This window comes from Trichomycterus rosablanca, chromosome 2 (genome assembly GCF_030014385.1).
Source record: "Trichomycterus rosablanca isolate fTriRos1 chromosome 2, fTriRos1.hap1, whole genome shotgun sequence".
Classification (NCBI taxonomy): domain Eukaryota; kingdom Metazoa; phylum Chordata; class Actinopteri; order Siluriformes; family Trichomycteridae; genus Trichomycterus; species Trichomycterus rosablanca.
This window is the reverse complement of record NC_085989.1, coordinates 685493-709897: the sequence shown is the minus strand read 5'-3', so window position 1 is coordinate 709897 and position 24405 is coordinate 685493. Positions and strand designations below refer to the sequence as shown.

At 41.8% G+C, this 24405-nt stretch overlaps 2 protein-coding genes across 2 annotated transcripts; both read right to left on the bottom strand.

Annotated features, from left to right (window-relative positions):
• Positions 1 to 337: 337 nt before the first annotated feature.
• Positions 338 to 15208, bottom strand: spag1a (sperm associated antigen 1a). Its single transcript, XM_063009271.1, has 8 exons — positions 14786 to 15208; positions 11376 to 11475; positions 9535 to 9687; positions 9252 to 9406; positions 6478 to 6619; positions 4522 to 4648; positions 897 to 1026; positions 338 to 792 (listed from the first exon to the last, which is right to left on the bottom strand). Exons 1-8 carry the CDS (start codon positions 15150 to 15152, stop codon positions 788 to 790), a joined length of 1179 nt encoding a protein of 392 aa, XP_062865341.1. The 5' UTR covers positions 15153 to 15208; the 3' UTR covers positions 338 to 787.
• Positions 15209 to 16620: 1412 nt separating this feature from the next.
• polr2k (RNA polymerase II, I and III subunit K) lies at positions 16621 to 21668 on the bottom strand. The gene is made up of 4 exons (XM_062989118.1): positions 21599 to 21668; positions 21091 to 21153; positions 18035 to 18127; positions 16621 to 16793 (listed from the first exon to the last, which is right to left on the bottom strand). Exons 1-4 carry the CDS (start codon positions 21648 to 21650, stop codon positions 16771 to 16773), a joined length of 231 nt encoding a protein of 76 aa, XP_062845188.1. The 5' UTR covers positions 21651 to 21668; the 3' UTR covers positions 16621 to 16770.
• Positions 21669 to 24405: the final 2737 nt, after the last annotated feature.

The window sequence follows — 24405 nt, the reverse complement described above, 5'->3', positions numbered from 1 at the left end:
AACCAAAATCTAACCTTAAATTGAACCCCAGCCCCTAAATCTAATCCTAAACGTTATTGGAACTCTAAAGCTAACCCATCCCTACCCCTGAATCTAAGCCTATATTTAGCCCAATCTAATACTAACCACAGCACTACCCTAACTGAACTCTTAACTCTTACCTAAGTCTAAATTTAACCCTTAACACGATACTTAAACTTGAACCCTGAACCAGATTCCACCTCAGTTCTGACTCTGAGATTAAATCAGTGAGTTTATTATTAATGTTGAATAGAAGAACCTGCACACACCACAGAATCAGGATTTCAGTCCCAGATCAGATGAAGATAACGATCACATCATTCCACCTCTTTATTTTATTTACTCATTCAATAATATTTTCAAATGTTAAATCTTTACATTATTTAATAATAATAATAATATATTTAAAAGCTCGCAGTAACATTTGATATAAAAACAATAAAGCATCTTTAAATCTTTTACTGTGATGATGACGATGATATTGCAGTCGGACGATGCGGTGATGCGGCGCTCTAGTGTCGGCGCATGCCTCAAGCTGCAGTCGGGCGGTGAAGGAACGGAGGAACATGCAGCAGGTTCATCATGATGAAGATCTTCTCCTGACTGAGGGAACAAAGGTGCGTTCAATTCCTGCTGGATTTACTGTGTGTCTCAGTTCTGCAGGCTGAATCGGTTCAGCTCTGCGAGGCTCTGATGGAAGACGAGTGGTTTTTATTTCTCTGATCATCTCCTCGCGCGTCGTCGCCTTTTATAATCCCAGAATAAATCAGCCTGTGAGAGGAAGAAAGAAAATATATAATATAATATAAATAATATAATATAATATAATAACGGATGTCGGAACATGGCTGGTTGATTTATGACGCGCGTCTCACCCTGAGTGTTAGTTTGCACCAGTTTCTCTCTCAGTAGAACCGTCACCTCCTGCAGCTCCTGTTCAGCCTCAGGGACGTTGGGGTCCAGACGGAGCACCTCCTGCAGGTCTGAACTGGAGGAGAGATAGTCCTACACACACACACACACACAGACGGAGGGAATAAGTATTCACACCCCCACCTGCTCCTCCACACTATCAGAACATTAGATGCATCTGCGCTGTACAGCAGGGGGCACCAGTGAGTCTAGAGGGTCCAGTTACATTTAATCACATGTTCTTGTGACCTCAAATCTGTTTTAAACCACCAACCCTAAATCTAACTCCAACCTCAAATCCAACTCCAACCTCAAATCCAACTCCAACCTCAAATCCAACTCCAACCTCAAATCCAACTCCAACCCTAAATCCAACTCCAACCCTAAATCCAACTCCAACCTCAAATCCAACTCCAACCTCAAATCCAACTCCAACCCTAAATCCAACTCCAACCTCAAATCCAACTCCAACCTCAAATCCAACTCCAACCCTAAATCTAACTCCAACCTCAAATCCAACTCCAACCTCAAATCCAACTCCAACCTCAAATCTAACTCCAACCTCAAATCTAACTCCAACCCTAAATCCAACTCCAACCTCAAATCTAACTCCAACCTCAAATCTAACTCCAACCCTAAATCTAACTCCAACCTCAAATCTAACTCCAACCCTAAATCCAACTCCAACCTCAAATCTAACTCCAACCTCAAATCTAACTCCAACCCTAAATCTAACTCCAACCTCAAATCCAACTCCAACCCTAAATCTAACTCCAACCTCAAATCTAACTCCAACCCTAAATCTAACTCCAACCCTAAATCTAACTCCAACCTCAAATCTAACTCCAACCCTAAATCTAACTCCAACCTCAAATCCAACTCCAACCCTAAATCCAACTCCAACCCTAAATCTAACTCCAACCCTAAATCTAACTCCAACCTCAAATCTAACTCCAACCCTAAATCTAACTCCAACCCTAAATCTAACTCCAACCTCAAATCTAACTCCAACCCTAAATCTAACTCCAACCTCAAATCTAACTCCAACCCTAAATCTAACTCCAACCCTAAATCTAACTCCAACCTCAAATCTAACTCCAACCCTAAATCTAACTCCAACCCTAAATCTAACTCCAACCTCAAATCTAACTCCAACCCTAAATCTAACTCCAACCTCAAATCTAACTCCAACCCTAAATCTAACTCCAACCCTAAATCTAACTCCAACCTCAAATCTAACTCCAACCCTAAATCTAACTCCAACCCTAAATCTAACTCCAACCTCAAATCTAACTCCAACCCTAAATCTAACTCCAACCCCAAATCTAACTCCAACCTCAAATCTAACTCCAACCCTAAATATAACTCCAACCCTAAATATAACTCCAACCTCAAATCTAACTCCAACCCTAAATCTAACTCCAACCTCAAATCTAACTCCAACCTCAAATCCAACTCCAACCCTAAATCTAACTCCAACCTCAAATCCAACTCCAACCCTAAATCTAACTCCAACCCTAAATCTAACTCCAACCTCAAATCTAACTCCAACCCTAAATCTAACTCCAACCCTAAATCTAACTCCAACCTCAAATCTAACTCCAACCCTAAATCTAACTCCAACCCTAAATCTAACTCCAACCTCAAATCTAACTCCAACCTCAAATCCAACTCCAACCCTAAATCTAACTCCAACCTCAAATCCAACTCCAACCCTAAATCTAACTCCAACCCTAAATCTAACTCCAACCTCAAATCTAACTCCAACCCTAAATCTAACTCCAACCTCAAATCTAACTCCAACCTCAAATCCAACTCCAACCCTAAATCTAACTCCAACCTCAAATCCAACTCCAACCCTAAATCTAACTCCAACCCTAAATCTAACTCCAACCTCAAATCTAACTCCAACCCTAAATCTAACTCCAACCCTAAATCTAACTCCAACCTCAAATCTAACTCCAACCCTAAATCTAACTCCAACCCCAAATCTAACTCCAACCTCAAATCTAACTCCAACCTCAAATCTAACTCCAACCCTAAATATAACTCCAACCCTAAATATAACTCCAACCTCAAATCTAACTCCAACCCTAAATCTAACTCCAACCTCAAATCTAACTCCAACCTCAAATCCAACTCCAACCCTAAATCTAACTCCAACCCTAAATCTAACTCCAACCTCAAATCCAACTCCAACCCTAAATCTAACTCCAACCCTAAATCTAACTCCAACCTCAAATCCAACTCCAACCCTAAATCTAACTCCAACCCCAAATCTAACTCCAACCCCAAATCTAACTCCAACCCTAAATCTAACTCCAACCTCAAATCTAACTCCAACCTCAAATCTAACTCCAACCCTAAATCTAACTCCAACCTCAAATCTAACTCCAACCCTAAATCTGACCCCAACTCAAAATCTAAATCAAACCTGTGTGAAATCATTTCTAAATGTAAACCCAACCTTAATTCTAAATCCAACCCTAAATCTACCCCAACTCAGAATCCAACTTCACCCCCAACCTCAAATTTATCTCCAACCCTAAATCGAACCCCAATGCATAATCCAACCCTAAATCTAACCCCAACCCTAAATCTAACCCCAATGCATAATCCAACCCTCAATCTAACCCCAACCCTAAATCTAACCCCAATGCATAATCCAACCCTCAATCTAACCCCAACCCTAAATCTAACCCCAGCCCTAAATCTACCCAAACTCAAAATCCAACTTCAATCCAACCTAAAATCTAATCAACCCAAAATCTAACCCCAACCTTGATTCTAAATCTAACCCTACATCTAAATTTTAACCTTTATCCTAAATATAGCTTTACCTAAATCTAACCTTACCTTCATCCCCAAAGCAAACCCCAACCTTTAATCTAACCCTAGCTCCAACCCTAACCTTAAATCAAAATCTAACCCTAAATTTAACCTATATTACCTATACAAATTTAGCCTATATTACACGGCGACTACAAATGATTCCGATTCATTTGTTAATGCAAATCCTGCTAAAGCAGACCCGGGTGAGGAAGCTCCTACCACCAACTCACCAGAAATAAACCCACATCAACCCAAGTCAGAAAGTACCAACATTCATCCCGTCATCATGGATTCATTCAATTTCCTTTTATCATCCCTGCTTAAAGTGTAAGAATAAGATCAGAATCCGTGTCAAGGGGGAGAATTTTGAACACAGGGGGGGTCTGAGAGGAAAAAAAGGTTGAGAACCGCTGCTGTACGGGACACAACGTCCAAAAGCCTTGAAACGTGTCCTTATATTTAAGGCTGGGATTAAATCTACCTTCAGTGCATCTGGAGTATCAGAAGAGATCTCCACTAGGGGGCAGAACAGCCCAGAGACCTCGGTATAACCCGCACTGATTTCATCGTCGTTACTGTTTAAAGCGCCTTTAACGAGCAAGAACTATGAAGTTTGGGATGCAGCACTTGGTCTTCTAATTCAGGGAGCCATGTTGTTTACATGTAGGCGTAGCTAACAGCCGGGTTAATCCGTATGAACACTTCCAGTTGTGACTAAATAAAGGAAAAGAAGCTCAAATCTGATATTAATTTTACCTTTAAGCCCTTGTAAGCGAGCGCTCGTCTGTAAAAAGCTTTTTTATTATCGGGTTCCATCTGCAGCGCCGAATCGCAGTCCTGCTTCGCCTCCTCGAACTGCTCCAGTTTCAGGTAACACAGAGCTCTGAAACATCACAAACACAAACAATAAACGTTTATACATTTATATGTGTGTACCAGTATGTAAACCGTCCTTGGGTTTGTGAAAGGCGATATATACATTGATCTTATTATTATTATATTATTATTATTATTTATACAGAGGTAAAACAAGCTCGCACACTTGCGAGTTCTGACCTCAGCTCTGGCTACACGACCGACCAGGCGCCTACACGGATAAAGGCTCGTCTGAGGGAGGGAGGGACGTACGGGTTCCTCATAATTGCTGCAGTTACGACCTCTGCTGGCTGATCCATAGTGCTGCACTGAGACGGGGGATAACCCTCCTCAGTCACGAGTGTAGACATATCACGCATCACGTCTGCTTGCACATATTTAACGCATCTGTGTGCGAGGGTTCGAATCAGTTGGAATGATCAGAAGAATCGCTGCGCTGTATCATAAATAACTTCAAACAGCGGAAGCAGACGAGCTCTGACGACCCGTTCAGGCTGAGAAGATCCTGATGGAGAAGGTTTTTTAGCCGAATCAGCTGCTTCTCTCCACACTGCGCTGAACTGCACCGCACGCTGCTGATTAATGCGAGCGAACGCAGCACTGATTCAGTTCTCCGGCTGCAGTGCTGCGTTCACCGTCACCGTCGGGTTCTCCAGCACCGGAAACGATGTTTTTTTTTTAAGCATTTTCCACCCGATTTAGTGACTCGATTTCATCTTTCGCTGCTGAGAGATACCAGATTGCATACGAGGAGAGCACGTCGCTGTACACGCCTCTTCCGACACGTGTACAGCCCTCCTCTTCTTGCCCCTGCATTCTGCACAGGCGCCTGTTCCCCAATCAGGGTCCTTACACAGCGTATGAAGGACCCACCCACCCACACATAGTCACCAGATGGCGAACAGCCGACCGGAGGCAACATTGAGTTTGGAACCGAGGAGTTCAGAATCTCAGTGCTGGTGTGCTAGCGGAATATCCCGCTGCGCCACCTGGGCGCCTTCACACAGCGTTCTGAAGTCGATGATCATGTTTAGAAACGAACGGAAGAGAAAATATTAAACATTCCAATTAAAAAGCAATAAATGGGTGATAGGTGGCGCTGCGCTAGAGTACGTTCGCCCACTACAGCTAGGATCCGGGGATCCAGGGTTCGAATCTCTGCGTGGACGAGATCGGGAGGGCTGATGTCCGAAGCGGGAGGACGGCTGAACCAGCCCAATTATTGTGAGGTGAACTTGTCAGTGCGCTCTAAGTGCAGGTCCCACGCCCGGATATAAATAGAAGGATCGAGTCAGGGAGGGAATCCGGCATGCAAACTGTACCTGCTCCTGCTGGGTCCTTCATTTGTTCCTTGGCATAAATATTGGGACACAGGTTTGTTTTCTAATCACACTGTCAGCCCAGGAACAGGGGGCGGGAGTTTTTAAAATATATGTTAATAATTTTAAATGCATAACGTTTACATTTACAGCATTTAGGAGACACTTTTATCCAAAGAGACTTACAGTGCTGTGACAGTATACTGTCTAACCAATTAAGGGTTAAGGGCCTCGCTCAAGGGCCCAACATTGGCGACCTGGCAGTGGAGGGGCTTGAACCAGCGACCTTTCGATTACTAGTTCAGTACCTTAACCGCTAGGCTACAACGTCCCTAATGAAAGTTTTTTCGGAGTTCTTTAATAATTTTTATCAACCCTTATTATCCTGGTCAGAGTCATGGTGGGTCCAGGTCCACTGGAAACACAAGGCAGGGATACGATCCACTCATGTCTGTGTGAGCGCCCGGCCGGCCGACAGCACAGCTGAGATTCGAACCCAGCCCTCCCAGACTGGTACCTGTTGGTGTAGACGGAGGACTCGCTGGCTTTGATGTCGATGCACTCGCTGTACTTCTCCACCGCACCCTTAAACTCGCCTTTCTTCACCTGATCGTTTCCCTCCTGCTTCAGCTGATTGAATCGAACCTCCGCCTTCCTGGCTGCGGGGAGAGAAAAGCAGAACAGTTTAGACCACGGAGGTGCTGTCGACCCGGCCGGGCGTCCGACAGACACACACGGACGTGCCTGAGGGAGGGTACGTGTGGACGTTTGTGGAGACCTGACCATGAGCCTGTTGGACATCCTGTTTTAAAACCATATACGGCGAGATTTGTGCCCGTGTGCATCCACCCGTCCTCACAGATGCCTTCCTGGGGTCATCGAAGCATTTCCGTACTGACCCTGCTCTGGCACAAAGGGTGCAGTCATGCTAGAGCATGAATATTCTGTCCTTCCCTAAACTGTTGCCACAAATTAACAACATAATATCTATTATATAGCCTGGTGTCTACATACTTTTGGCCATACAGTGTAGGCACACTATATGGACAAAAGTATCAGGTCGCCCCTTTTAATTCTTGAATTCATGAGTTTCCTCCACAACAGTCGATATAAAGGAAATCACATGCTTCTGACTTAGCAGCAACAGTTTAGGGAAGGACCTGTCCTGTTTCAGCATGACCGCACCCCGTGCACAAACCAAGAAGCTCCAGCGTCCTGCACAGAGTCCTGAGCTCAGCCCCACTCAACAGATCTGGGATGAACCGGAACACCAACTAAGCATACTTCATTAAGATTAGGGCCCAGCCTTGGCACAAATTCCCACAGACATAGTTGGAAGCCTTGTCCTCAGATAATGTCACTTTAATTTTGGAACAGGACGTCCCACAAGCTCCCGGTCAGGCGTCCGAACACTTTAGACCACACAGTGTATGATGATGACCTGTAGGTGTATGATGCTGGTAAACATGTTTCATGTCACTCGAGCTGAACTGGTCCGTCACAGGTGAATCAATAATGCAGAGGAGGAGGTGAACCCCGTATCAGCTAACACACACACACACACACACACACACACACACACACACGCTGCTACAGTGCTGATGAACACCGGCGGTGCTGCGGTGTTTAAACCGGTTTGGGTGGATCTGGTGTTTATACTGTACAGAGTAAATACATTCAACCAATCACAAAACAAACAAATCTAAACTAAACAAAACCTCTGGTACATCAGAGCATCTCCAGTCCTCTTAGTCTCAAATACAGCTCAGTGTTTGAAGGTGTTTAAAATAATGTGAAATAAAAACAGGTGTTTAATGTTGAACGTAAATGTGTGATGGTGTCTGATGGTAAATGTTACTGCAGTGTTATGATGTGGCTTTAATGCCACATGCTCTTGTGTTTGACACGATTAGGAATACCAGCATTTAATGGTGTTTTTGGCAGTGTTGGTGTTTGATAGTAAATATTGGTCATTTTCATGTCGGTTCTTAAAGGATCTTACTGAACACATCAATGGTGTTTGCTGATGAATAATGAAGACCCTTGGCTTTGGATGGTGTTTGACAGCAGGTTGGTGTTTAATTGCTCCATGATTGTAAGTGTTTGATGAGTATTGAGAAGGATCGTGTTGGTGTTTATAGAATGATAACGTCATAGCTCCATTTGGTATTTGGTGGAACTTGGTGACATTGGTGTTTAACTGAAAGTGGGTCTTTAATGGTGTTTAATAAAGGACGAATCGAAACGTGTGTTGATGTTTGAAGAATGTTTCTTTCCGTTTGCTGGTGTTTAACTGAACATAAGTGTTTAACTGTGTTTAATAAAGGATTTCGGCCTCTGTTCCAGTTCATCAGTGTTTGGAACATTCTTTAAACGCCAACATTCCCCATCAGTTTGTTGGTGTTTGAACATAGGGTATTGTGTTTAATAAAGGATGTTGGCATCTATAAGTGTTTGATAATAAATCTAAAGGTGTGTTGAGATGTTTGATGAATGTTTTCATCAGTTTGTTGGTGGTTGCTGGTGTTAAATAAAGGATGCTGGCCTCTGTAGGTGTTTGATGTTGAAGAATGTTCCAGTTTGTGTTTGGAACATTCTTTAAACACCAACATTCCCCATCAGTTTCTTGGTGTTTGACTGATCGTAGGTCTTTAATGGTGTTTAATAAAGGATGTTGGCATTTATGAGTGTTTGATAACTAATCTAAAGGTGTGTTGATGTTTAAAGAATGTTCCAGTTTGTTGGTATTTAACTGAACATTAGTGTTTAAAAGTGTTTAATAAAGGATGTCGGCCCCTGTAGGTGTGTGATGGAAGAATGCTCCGGTTTATCGGTGTTTGATGAGGAATGTTAGTATTTGTTGGTGTTTAATAAAGGATGTCGTCCTCTATAGTAGGTGTTTGATGAATGTTCCAGTTTGTTGGTGTTTAATGGGGAATGTTGGTGTGTGCAGGTGATTTTGGTGTTTGTAGGTGTTGGATGAAGAATGCTACGGTTTGTCAGTGTTCGATGAGGAACGTTGGTGTTTGTTGGTGTTTAATAAAGGATGTCGGCCTCTATAGTAGGTGTTTGATGAATGCTTCAGTTTGTTGGTGTTTGCAGGTGATTTTGGTGTTTGATAGGGAACGTTGGTGTTTGAAGGTGTTGGATGTGGTTTTGATGGGGTGTATCACAGTGTTTGTGGTTCCGGTGTAGATGTTTGATGATGAATGCTACGGTTTGTCTGTGTTTGAAAGGTGTTTGTAGGTGATTTTGTGGTCCCCGTGTAGGTGTGGTGCGACGACGACGGACCTTTGATCTCCTCCTCTCTGGCGGCCCGAGCCTGCAGGACCTCGGCGCTGGGCTCCTCCCGCCGGTGCTGCTGCGCTGACAGGGGGACGTTAGGAATCTCGGGGAGCTTCTCCCTCCACTGAGGACCGTCCTGATCCAGGAGCAGCGCCGTGATCCTGATACACAACGACACAACACACGTCAGACGCCGGTGTTTGATGTTTTAATGGTGTGTGTGTGTGTGTGTGTGTGTGTGTGTGTGTGTGTGTGTGTGTGTGTGTGTGTGTGTGTGTGTGTGTGTTACCTGTGCACGCTGTCGTGAGCCGCCTGCACGCCGTGGTCGATCTGCAGGACGGTTTTATAATCCACGTACGCTCTCCTGTAGCGCTCCAGCGTCTCGTACGCCATCGCCCTGCGGAGGAGGGGCTTGAGGGAAAAGGGGTGGAGCTCCAGCGCCCTGACGATGCCATTGGACGAGATAAATAATCAGATCTAATCCATGTGAGCAGTACAGATATAAACCTCACACACACACACACACACACACACACTCACACTCATACACACACACTCACTCACACTCATACACACACACACACACACACACACACACTCACACACACACACACATTCACACACTCACACTCACACACACTCACACGCTCTCACTCACACACACACACACTCTCACACAGAGCTGATGACATGATTATTTTGAGTGTTTGGGCAGTGGTAGCTTAGTGGTTTAGGTACTGGACTAGTAATGAGAAGGTTATTAGTTCAAGCCCCATCACTGCCACTGTTTGGCCCCTGAGCGAGGCCCTTAACCCTCAGTTGCTTGGTTGTGGTCACAAGTTTAAGTGGCTTTGGTTCAGTGTGTGTTCTGACGCTCTGACGCTGTATTTATGGCATCACGAACGCTGGTTTTAGCTCAGCTAATTGTGTAACGTGCTAATCTCCAAACGCTAAGCCCAAGCAGAAGCCCAGAGACGCATTTACTGCTCATTCATCTCAGATTATTTAGCCTCACTGAATAAAGGTCAGAAAATAATAGAAATATTAATAATATTTTATTACATAATAAATAATAACTTTTTTTCCATTTTATTTCTGCATTTTCTCCTAATTTATCGTAGTTAATCCGTCTCCCTCTGCTGGTGGATCCCTGATTGCAGGTGAGGAGGGTATATTGCTGCTCACGCCTCCTCCGATTCACGCACAGCCCTTAGTGGAACCATTTTCCACCCATGTGCCTCCCTATCCACCAATCAGGGTTCTTACACAGCGTTTGAAGACCCCGCCCACATAGTCTGGTCATCCCGCCCTGGCAGAACTGTGTCTGCTGCAGGTACCACCAGTTATGCCCGCTAGATGCCGCCCAGCCGACGGGTCGAGTCAAACCGAGGAGTTCAGAATCTCTGCGCTGGTGTGCTAGTGGAATATCCGGCTACATTGGCTGCCTGTTCAGCACAGGATTCATTTTAAAGTGCTTTTATTTGTTTTTAAAGCGCTTAATGGTCAAGCCCCGGCTTATCTCAGTGGTATGCTTTCTCCCGCAACCGCACAGCGATCTTTAAGATCAGCCACTCAGAATTTGTTGACTGTTCCTAGGGCTCGTTTGAAGCTAAAAGGTGATCGTGCATTTGCAGTTTATGCTCCGAGGCTATGGAACACTCTACCTCCTAATATTCGACAAGCACCTTCGGCCGCTGTTTTTAAATCACTCCTAAAAACATACCTTTATAAGCTGGCATTTGAACAGTGAGGAGCTGTGTTAATTTTAATTGTTTAGTCTATTTTTATCTGTTTTATTTTGTCTCTTACTCTGTATTTTTATTTGGTTCTTACTTTTTTAATATAATGTTGTGTTATGTATGCTTATTCGATGTACAGCACTTTGGTCAACGTAAGTTGTTTTAAGAGTGCTTTATAAATAAAATTTACTTACTTACTTACTTACTTACAAAACTTTATTGTACCTGTTTATAGTGACAGTAAAGATTCTATTCCTACATATCAGCACACACTGAAGGTTGGACATGACAACACTAGATATTATCAGCTGTAGTAACCTGTTACACAGTGTGTGTGTGTGTGTGTGTGTGTGTGTGTGTGTGTGTGTGTGTGTGTGTGTGTGTGTGTAACCTTGTACAATCCTCGATGCACTCTGAACTGTTTCCATCTTTCAGGTAGCACGCAGCTCTGTTAGAGTATAAAATACACAGGTCCTCGGGACTGTCGATACCTGGAACACACACACACACACACACACACACACACACACACACAGCGAGGTCAGAGGCTTTTCCATTACACTGTTTACCAAAACTATTTATATATTTAACTTTAGAATTCATCATGCTGCGACCACACCGCACTGTATTAGAGCTTCCTGTGACCCATAACACAACCCAACAGCACAGTGTACGACACAACAACCCAACACAACACAACCAAATAACACACCGTGTACGACAGCAACCCAACACAACACAACCAAATACAACACCGTGTACGACACAGCAACACAACACAACCAAATACAACAGTGTACGACACAGCAACCCAACACAACCAAACACAACACAGTGTACGACACAGTAACCCTACACAACCAAACACAACACAGTGTACGACACAGCAACCCTACACAACCAAATACAACACAGTGTACAACACAGCAACCCTACACAACCAAACACAACACAGTGTACGACACAGCAACCCAACACAACCAAACACAACACAGTGTACGACACAGTAACCCTACACAACCAAACACAACACAGTGTACGACACAGCAACCCTACACAACCAAATACAACACAGTGTACGACACAGCAACCCTACACAACCACATACAATACAGTGTACAACACAGCAACCCTACACAACCAAATACAACACAGTGTACTACACAGCAACCCTATACAATCACATACAATACAGTGTACAACACAGCAACCCTACACAACCAAATACAACAGTGTACTACACAGCAACCCTACACAACCACATACAATACAGTGTACGACACAGCAACCCTACACAACCACATACAATACAGTGTACAACACAGCAACCCTACACAACCACATACAATACAGTGTACAACACAGCAACCCTACACAACCAAATACAACAGTGTACGACAGCAACCCAACACAACCAAATACAACAGTGTACGACACAGCAACCCTACACAACCAAATACAACAGTGTACGACACAGCAACCCTACACAACCAAATACAACAGTGTACGACACAGCAACCCTACACAACCCTACACAGCCCATAGCAATAATAAAATGTACCTGTGTAACACAGCCCAGATTTATTATACTTCAGACTCTCTCAGTACCACATCCATCCACGCCCAGGAGTCTCCCAATCACTCAAAACCACACAAACTTACAGGTGTGGGTATCTGACCAATCACGTTACAGTATGACAGTATTTTATTGGCTGTTACTCACACCGAGACCACCACACCCACAGTGACACACAGTGGAGGAAACTCAGTGAATTGAAATTTTATACTGGTTTTAACTGGTGAGATCTGATGACTGAAAGGCTGAACCATCTGATCATGTGATCATCATGATGAAACCATTCAGTTCAGTAAACCCTCGAACCTCCAACCATGTGAACGTTTCACTGTGTATGTGCGTCAATACAGAATTATAACAGGAATATAATAAATCATAAATAATTATTAATAATAAATAAGTAATACACAGTAATAATAATAAAGAAGAATTAATAATAATTGGTGCTCAGATGGAGCAGTGGTCTGTTACGCTGGCCTGCTACTCCTGATATCTGGGTTCGAATCTCAGCGGTGCTATAAGGTGGTTTGGGCACTATGTCTAGGGGAGGGTGAGGGTTCAAAGCCCTGTCTAGGGTGTTCCAGTGTTTGTAGACTGGTTGAACCAGGCAAGTTGCAACACTCATCAATGATTATTTATTAATAATCATAACAGAAATATTGATAATAATCATTATAACAGTAAATAATTATAAAAGGAAATTAGTAATAATAATAACATTCTAATAATAATATTAATAATAATAACATTCTAATAACAATATTAATAATAACATTCTAATAATAATATTAATAATAATAACATTCTAATAATATTATTAATAATAGTAACATTATAATAATAATATTAATAATATTCTAATAATATTAATAATAATAATATTCTAATAATATAAATAATAATAACATTGTAATAATATTATTAATAATAGCAACATTATAATAATACTATTAATAATAATAACATTGTAATAATAATATGAATAATAGCATTATAATAATAATATTATTAATAATAACATTATAATAATAATATTAATAATAACATAATAATAATAATAATAACATTATAATAATATTAATAATAATAACATTCTAATAATATTATTAATAATAGCAACATTATAATAATACTATTAATAATAATAACATTGTAATAATAATATGAATAATAGCATTATAATAATAATATTAATAATAACATTATAATAATAATATTAATAATAATAGCATAATAATAATAATAATAACATTATAATAATAATATTAATAATAATAACATAGTAATAATAATAATAACATAATATTAATAATAATAACATAATAATAATAATAACATTATAATAATAATATTAATAATAATAACATTATAATAATAATAATAACATTGTAATAATAATATTAATAATAATAACATAATAATAATAATAATAACATTATAATAATAATATTAATAATAATAACATAATAACATTATAATAATATTAATAATAATAACATAATAATATGAATAATAGCATTATAATAATAATATTAATAATAACATTATAATAATAATAACATAATAATAATAATAATAATAACATTATAATAATAATATTAATAATAATAACATAGTAATAATAATAATAACATAATATTAATAATAATAACATTATAATAATAATAATAACATTATAATAATAATATTAATAATAATAACATAATAATAATAATACTGAATAAATGCCTTTTCCATTATTAATGTGCATAAGTTACTGTTAATGGTGTGTATTGTCAGAGGTTTGAAAACTCATTATTCACCTAAAACATCTTTGAAAAAGGCCAAAACATGGACCAGTGACGTCACTGGTTCTGTATCATGCAGAATGAACGCAGCAGCCTGATCTAGAGGATCTGGAGTTTTGGTTTCTGTTCCCCTCTTGTCTGACACTCGCATGATTACGTCACGTTTTGCCAATATATACAGTTCCTTTGGGAGTAAGAGGTCCCGTTGGGCCCCTGGGATACTCAGGGTCCTTGGATTTACCCCCTTCCCCTTCCCCCTCCCCTCCGTTACGCACCGTTGCGTCACATTTTACGCACGGCGCTTTCACAACACCGAACGGAACTACCGGTCTGGAAATCGCACCTTAATCACAAACTTCAAAGCGAAAAAACGATGAAAAAGAGGACGCGGTGGTGATAAAGACAAACCCCCTGTGATGTGGGCGGACCGGTTCGTACCTGACTGTGTGTACCCGTCTATGGCCTGGCTGTACTTCTCCAGCGCGTCCCCGAACTGGCCGTTCTTAAACAGCAGGTTCCCCTCGTTCTTCAGGCGGGCCAGGGCGGGCGGTAGCGCACCGGCGGGGGCATCCAGGTTCACCCCTGTGTTTGGCGCAGTCCCGCTCTGATCCTGGTCGCGGTCTCTGTCTGTATCCGTACCGTGCGTTCCGTTCGCCAGCACTTTCCTGGCCTCCGAGCTTCCGGGATTTCCCTGGCCGGCTCTGCTCCTGGTCGGGCTCGCGGTGCCGGCGTGTGTCCCTCCGCTCTCCCCTCTCCCCCCACCGCCACCAGCAGAGCCAGCACCCTTCTTCTGAGCGTTCCCCATTTACACTGGTACCGGTGCGGTCAGTTATTCATGCTGCTAGTGCGCACCGGACTCGTTCCGTTCCCGGAGAGCCGATAAGCCACGCCCCCTGCAGACTCACCGCTTAGTGACGTCACCGAGCGGGGGGGGGGGGGGGTAATGCAGTAAGCGGCTCAGAGAGTCACGTGGCCGTTTAGTGAGTTTTGGCGGCCTCTGTGGTAGAGAGTGGTACTGCAAGCAACTTATATAAACACGGTTTATTTACATATTCAGCATTTAGGAGACGATTTTATCAGTACTGTGACAGTATATACTGTCTAAGCAATTGAGGGTTAAGGGCCTTGCTCAAGGGCCAAACAATGACAACATGGCAAAGGTTGGGCTTAAACCAGTGACCTTTTGATTACTAGTCCAGCTCCTTAACGATCAGGGTTTCTAAAATTCCGCATGAAAAAAATCCCAACATATGACCAGTATAAAGTATATGGACACCTATCCACGAGCATTAATGTAGATGTCCCTTCCTTTGCAACCATAACAGCATCCACTCTTCTAGAAGAGCTTACATTATGTTTACATTTTCAGCATTCAGCAGACAGTTTTACCCAAAGTGACTTATAATACTGGGCAGGTGTAGCCTAGTGGTTAAGGTACTGGACTAATAATCCAAAGGTCGCTGGTTCAAGCCCCACCACTGCCAGGTTGCCACTGTTGGGCCCTTGAGCGAGGCCCTTATCCCTCAATTGCTAAGACTGTATACTGTCATGGTACTGTAAGTCACTGGATAAAAGCGTCCGCTAAATGCTGAAAATGTAAATGTAATACTGCGACAATGCACTAAGGGCCTTGCTCTAGGCCCAAAAGTGACAACATGGCAGTGGTGGGGCTTGAACCAGTAATCTTTTGATTACTAGTCCAGTACCTGAACCACTGAGCTATCACTGCCCTAACATAACACCTTCATCCAAAGCAACTTACAATTATGACTGTATACATTGCAAGGAATTGAGGGTTAAGGGCCTTACTTAAGGTGGCAAGCTGGCAGATGTGAGGCTTGATCCAGCAACCTTCTGATTACCTCCAGTCCTGCACTTAACCACTGAGCTACCCCTGCCCCAAAAGCTGCATCTAATGATGGACCAAAAGTTTATACCTCACAAATTGAACCTGGTTTTATTATGAGACATTTTAATTGGTTGTGGACTGTCCATCCTGCATCAGAGTCCAACAACGGTGTGCTTTACAGCAGTCCAGTAGACACATCTATTGTGCATGATGATCTCAGGCTCATGTGATATGGATTTACATCATACCATCGTGTTTGCTTGTGAGGCTGTACAGCCGAGCCTTTGTTGACATCTACACCTCAGTGAAGCAGATCTGCTGGGTTTAAGTGTCAGAACTGAAGCCTACGTCACAGACTGTATAATAATTTACATCATTGATGATTAAAAAAACGTTTAAAAAAGAACCAGCACAATAATCTGCATTTTAATTATCATCACACTTTTTATTCACACACACAGAAACACACACACACACACACACACACACACACACACACACAGCAGATTTTACTGCACTCAATTTTATAATCCAAAACACCGTGCGTGGCGACTCCGGATCTGGTGAAGAGTCGTCATCGGGCATCGAACACAACCACTGAAATTCAAAGTTAAGGATCCACATGCAAACTCAAACATCCATCCAATAACCAAACGCGTGTTACTGACTACATTTCCCAGAATCCCTTGCACTGGTTAAAACATTTTCACAAATCGACAGCAACCATGAACATTAAAACCACCTCCTTGTTTCTACACTCACTGTCCATGTTATCAGCTCCACTTACCATATAGAAGCACTTTGTAGTTCTACAATTACTGACTGTAGTCCATGTGTTTCTCTACATGCTTTGTTACCCCCTTTCATGCTGTTCTTCAATGGTCAGGACCCCCACAGGACCCCCACAGAGCAGGTATTATTTAGGTGGTGGATGATTCTCAGCACTGCAGTGACACTGACATGGTGGTGGTGTGTTAGTGTGTGTTGTGCCGGTATGAGTGGATCAGACACAGCAGCGCTGCTGGAGTTTTTAAACACCGTGTCCACTCACTGTCCACTCTATTAGACACTCCTACCTAGTCGGTCCACCTTGTAGATGTAAAGTCAGAGACGATCGCTCATCTATTGCTGCTGTTTGAGTCGGTCATCTTCTAGACCTTCATGGCTGTCAGCTGGATGTTTTTGGTTGGTGGACTATTCTCAGTCCAGCAGTGACAGTGAGGTGTTTAAAAACTCCAGCAGCGCTGCTGTGTCTGATCCAGTCATACCAGCACAACACACACTAACACACCACCACCATGTCAGTGTCACTGCAGTGCTGAGAATGATCCACCACCTAAATAATACCTGCTCTGTGGTGGTCCTGTGGGGGTCCTGACCATTGAAGAACAGGGTGAAAGGAGCTAACAAAGCATGCAGAGAAACAGATGGACTACAGTCAGTAATTGTAGAACTACAAAGTGCTTCTATATGGTAAGTGGAGCTGATAAAATGGACAGTGAGTGTAGAAACAAGGAGGTGGTTTTAATGTTATGGCTGATCGGTGTATATATCAATCAGCATAAGGACCTGAGGGACTTTGATCAGGACCAGATCGTTATTGGAGGGACGAGTCAGGGAATGTGAAGTCAGAGGAACTGAGTATGTGGACACCCCACTTATGATTGCAATTGTACAGGAACAGTTTAGGGAAGGCCCTTGCTTGTTACTGCATGACTGTGACTGTGCACAAAGTGAGATCTCATGTCATCCCCGAAAATACCACTCATGATGGGGTGTCCACATACTTTTGGTGTGTATATATGAAAGCGTGTAGGGTCGCGGGTATGAAAGGATACGCCTCTTCGTTCTCTTCTTGTACATGATTCTGTATCCACACTCTCTACACCTGATGGGATCTCGGGCCTTGATCTCGTTCTCTGTGTGACACTCTGAGGGGGGCAAAACAAACAAGAAAACATCAAAAGATCAAACAAACATCATCAAAGATCAAACAAACGTCCAATATACACAGATAACTGAGGATCTGATGTTCCTGTACATAACAATACTGTTAGGAAATGTACATATCAGCATGTTTACATCTTTATTTATTTAAGTTTTAACGCCATGTTTAACACATTGGTGTCATTTAATGGCAGTAATAGGTATTATGTATGTCTTCATATTTTGGTCCATATTATATGTTCATTTTTATTTTTATGGTTGCAAGGTGGTTAAAAGTCTTCTTGTGTTGTCTTGTGTGAGAGTCTCTTTAATAGTTTCTGGCATGTGTGCTTGTTCTCTTTCTTTAGTGTATTTTGGGCATTCTATCAAGATGTGTTTTATTGATATAGGTGTTTGGCAGGTATCACAAGTTGGGGGGCATGTATACAACTGACTTCATTGTTTAGGGAAGGCCCAGTGCAGGCCCTGATCTCAGCCCCACTCAACAGCTCTGGGATGAACCGGAACACCAACTGATCAATCAGTGCCCAGCCATGCAAATGCTGTCAACTTTTGACTGAGCAGGCTCAAATTCCCACACAGACACTTCAAGTCTTGTAAGAAGCCTGAAAAGATCACACTGCGCTCACTATTTCCATAGCGTTTGTTTTTGGTTTTTTTTTTGGTTTTTTTGTTTAGCTGGCAGGCAGAGCTGAGATTCGATATGATGTATTCGAGATCCCAGCTCTGTGTTTTTACCGCTGCGCCACCTGAGCAGCTAATAGCGTTTTGGTTTTTTTCCCTTTTTCTCCCCCTTTAGCACATCCAATTATTCAGTTTTGCATCGTGCTTCCTCTATGTCTATGCCGAACCCCGCCCTGACCATTACTTTTGGCCATGTAGTGGATAAGTAAAAAGAAAGCAACCACAGCAAGCTTTACTTCATGAGTGCAAAGGATGTAAAGCAACAATTTAAATAAGAAAATTAATTATTTTGTTTGTTTTTTGCTGATCCCAGAATTCCTGCAGGACGTCACGGACAGCAGCGACACAGCAGTGGATTAAACGTAGACTTCATACGCATGTCAGGATAATTTACCTTTAGTAAACACTAATATAACTATGCTTACTGTCCTAAATAAAATGGAACTTGTTTCTGAACTCATGAAGGACAAAATCCGTGAGAAGATCAAACCCAAACAGAGTCAGAAGAACTGATGTAGCACCGTAGCGTAACCCACACGGTCACTCACAGACCGGAGAGCCTAAAGTGGTGCGACGAGCTCCGGACCATCAACACACTCCGGGATCATTTATCTAGGTTGATAATGTGGATTTAGTTTGTTTTGAGTCAACATGGATCAAGTTTCAAAAATAGAAAGAAACAAACGCAGTGAATGAAAACACACACACACGTCGATAACGTGATCAAACCTACAGAGAAGTTCAGTGTTCAGGTTGGTGCTGCTGGTAGAAACAGCTCATTTACATTTATTTCCATCCTGATTTGAATCGAGAGCAGAACTACAGACTGCAGGAGTGGGCTTAAAATCCTTACGCCACAACGTCCCACCTCAGTGCGGCAGGTACGCTGATGTGGAGAAGAGCGCGCCTCAGATCCAACCCAAAACAGGACGTCTTCTTCATTTGTATTATTAAACTGATGAATGGCGGAACACGTACGGCAGCACCGGTGGCATCTGTGTGGAGTCTGGCTGCAACATTTGCATTGACTTGTTTACATTTACCACATTAGACTGATTTTTTTTTTGTATTCAGAGCAACGGCTTGACGGGAACCTGGTAAGGGAGAATCCTGAACTAGCAACTAGGGCTGAAACGGTTCCTCGAGAAACTCCAGTAATTCAATTACTACAAATCATTGATTCAAATTTTACACATCGAGGCATCGTTTAATCCATACATCTATATACAGCTCACAGTGTTTCGCACGGACGACTTTCACTTTCATTACGCGTTCACGCCGTGAGCAGGTGACATGAGGAAGCCGAGGGCTGCGCCCAAAATCTCACACCTAAACAGGACTTTCCACGTACAATTCAATGAATACTACGTATCTGGACACGCTCGTCGCTCCTGCGTACTGTTCAGTATAAAAGTGCGATTTGAAACACAACTGAGATTTGATAGCGCGGACTGCACAATGGAGAGAGAGAGAAAATATCGAGGGGCGAACAGACGAGACTGGACAGAGAAAACCACCGAAAATTTCAGATCATTTTAAGCTGGAAAAAACTAAAAATCAGAACAACATCCAGACCATCAGAGCGTCGTGTTGATACGTTTACTTTTCTTCATTGCAACCACCACACACACACACACACACACACACACACACACACACACACACACACACACACACACACACACACACACACACACACACACACACACACACACACACACACACACCAGATCTACCTCATCTAGGAGATACAATCTTGACAGAACAACAAACCATTAAAGCTTTATGTTCTGCGTGAGCTGGAGCTGAAACTTTTAGTTCTGACGGTTGCACAAATTAAAGGCAAAGTTTAGATATTATTTTTTATTATTGTTCATGTTTGCCTGTATACATTTTAAAAGTGATTTGTTTTTGCATTTCAATAATGTTCTCTTTAAACTGTTCTGTACACAAGGAACAGAATTTTACATTTTGTTTTAAGACGTCTAATTTAATCTTATATGTATTTATTTTTACTCTTTATTGAAGCAAAAGTATTTCTTATCCGATTCCTCGCTGGAATAATCGCTAGCTGCAGACCTACTAGCAACATACTGATAACCACCTTACTACTATTTCAACAGCACTTGTTTGTTTGGTTTGTTGTTTTGATTTACACAAATGACCACGATATTGTGTAGATGATGATGATGATGATGATGATAAAGAAGGATTTGTGTTTTCCAGCTCAACATTTCTGCAGAACTTCACACATTTCTCTCACCTCCACAGATGTAGACCATGGGCTGCTGTTTGGGAGGCTGTGAATCTTTCTGAGGATCCATTTCTGTGACAAATAAACACAAATTTGGTTATTAATAATAAATATAGATAAATGACAGTAAACACAGAGCTGTGGTGGCTCAGTGCTTTAGTACCGGACTGTAATCAGAAGGTTCTGGGTTAATAACCACAACAATGCTGGGCCCTTCAGCGAGGCCCTTATTCCTTAATAGCTCGGACTTTATACCGATCACATCTGTACATCTGTTTGGATTTAGTTGTTTGATAAATTTAAATATAAATAATGTGTTTAAACTATATCGGGGTGAAGCGGCGTGACTATAGCAAGACCACGCTGCTTCTGTTAGCATGTTAGCATCCGAGCCTAAATCTATCAAAAACATAAACAATATCATCCTACACAGTTACAGGTTATGTTAAAATGTACGACACGTTAAAATAATTATTAAACAGAAAATTACACCAAGAAAATAATTTTTAAAACTCACCAACAACAAACGTTTGAATTACGAGTATCGTTGCGCATTTCCGTTCGCGCATGCGCAGTAGCGTTCCGAGCGTGTTTTCTGTAGTATCTTAGTTCCATCGTCCTCCCTCTTATCGTCCTCGTCCTCACCCTCATCATCCTCAAAACCCTCACATTATCATCCTCATCCTCACCCAAAATAATAACCATCACCACCCTCAACCCACACAAAACAACACCACCCCACAACAACACCCACACCCAACCAAACAACCCACCCCCACCACACCCAAAACATCACCCTCACCAACCTCACCCAAAAAACATCACCACACCACCTCACCCACACATATAACCATCACCACCCAAACCCTCAACCTTATCAACCTCAAAACCCTCACCATTATCATCCCAAAACCCTCACACACACCTAAACTCACCTCAAACCCACAACCTTATCATCCTCAAAACCCTCATCCTTATCATCCTCAAACACACACCCTTATCATCCTCAAAACTCTCACCCTTATCACCTCAAAACCCTCATCCTTATCATCCTCAAAACCCTCATCCTTATCATCCTCAAAACCCTCACATTTATCATCCTTAAAACTCTCACCCTTATCATCCTCAAAACCCTCATCCTTATCATCCTCAAAACCCTCATCCTTATCATCCTCAAAACCCTCACCCTTATCATCCTCAAAACTCTCACCCTTATCATCCTCACCCAAAATAATCACCCTCACCATCCTCATAATCCTCATCCTTATCATCCTCAAAACCCTCATCCTTATCATCCTCAAAACCCTCATCCTTATCATCCTCAAAACCCTCATCCTTATCATCCTCAAAACCCTCATCCTTATCATCCTCAAAACTCTCACCCTTATCATCCTCAAAACTCTCACCCTTATCATCCTCAAAACTCTCACCCTTATCATCCTCAAAACTCTCACCCTTATCATCCTCAAAACTCTCACCCTTATCATCCTCAAAACCCTCATCCTTATCATCCTCAAAACACTCATCCTTATCATCCTCAAAACCCTCATCCTTATCATCCTCAAAACCCTCATCCTTATCATCCTCACCCAAAATAATCACCCTCACCATCCTCACCCAAAATAATAACCATCACCATCCTCAAAACCCTCACATTTATCATCCTCAAAACCCTCATCCTTATCATCCTCAAAACCCTCACATTTATCATCCTTAAAACTCTCACCCTTATCATCCTCAAAACCCTCATCCTTATCATCCTCAAAACCCTCACCCTTATCATCCTCAAAACTCTCACCCTTATCATCCTCAAAACCCTCATCCTTATCATCCTCAAAACCCTCATCCTTATCATCCTCAAAACCCTCATCCTTATCATCCTCAAAACTCTCACCCTTATCATCCTCAAAACCCTCATCCTTATCATCCTCAAAACTCTCACCCTTATCATCCTCAAAACTCTCACCCTTATCATCCTCAAAACCCTCATCCTTATCATCCTCAAAACCCTCATCCTTATCATCCTCAAAACCCTCATCCTTATCATCCTCAAAACCCTCATCCTTATCATCCTCAAAACCCTCATCCTTATCATCCTCAAAACCCTCACCCTTATCATCCTCAAAACTCTCACCCTTATCATCCTCACCCAAAATAATCACCCTCACCATCCTCATAATCCTCATCCTTATCATCCTCAAAACCCTCATCCTTATCATCCTCAAAACCCTCATCCTTATCATCCTCAAAACTCTCACCCTTATCATCCTCAAAACTCTCACCCTTATCATCCTCAAAACCCTCATCCTTATCATCCTCAAAACCCTCATCCTTATCATCCTCAAAACCCTCATCCTTATCATCCTCAAAACCCTCATCCTTATCATCCTCAAAACCCTCATCCTTATCATCCTCAAAACCCTCACCCTTATCATCCTCAAAACTCTCACCCTTATCATCCTCACCCAAAATAATCACCCTCACCATCCTCATAATCCTCATCCTTATCATCCTCAAAACCCTCATCCTTATCATCCTCAAAACCCTCATCCTTATCATCCTCAAAACCCTCACCCTTATCATCCTCACCCAAAATAATCACCCTCACCATCCTTATAATCCTCATCCTTATCATCAAAACCCTCACATTTATCATCCTCATCCTCACCCAAAATCTTCACCCTCACCATCCTCACCCTCATCATCCTCACCCAAATTCATCTCCCAAAATCATCACTCTTATCATCCTCACCTAAAGTCCTCACCCTCACCATCCCCACCCAAAATTATCTCCTAAAATCTTCGCCCTCATCATCCTCATAACCCTCACCCTATATCATTCTCACCAATGGAACAATTTTGACATCCAGATATAGGCAACAAAAAAAGTATGAATTAAAGACACACTAAATATTATTCTTTATTACTTTACAACAATTTCTCATCAACACCTTTGGGGCAGCTTGTTCTTCCAGAGCTGTTCCGTCATGAGGCCCAAAATGCCGTGAGACCAGGTGAGTTCCCAAAAATCCACCAGCAGAAAAGTTTCAGAGAAAAGTAGGTTTACCAACAAAAGAGCTGGCAAGTGTACAAGGGAGGACCATGAAATATAGAAAATCTTCCACCTGGAGCAAATGATAGCTCAAATATTGTCATTATTTTTATTTGTTCTTGCTATTTTTATTATAGTTGTTATTCTTGTCATAACAATAAATATTATTTAAATTACTATTATTATTGGCACATTTTATTATTATTATTTAGATTATTTTTTATTAGTTTATTATTGTTTTATTTATTATTATTATTATTGTTGTTATTATC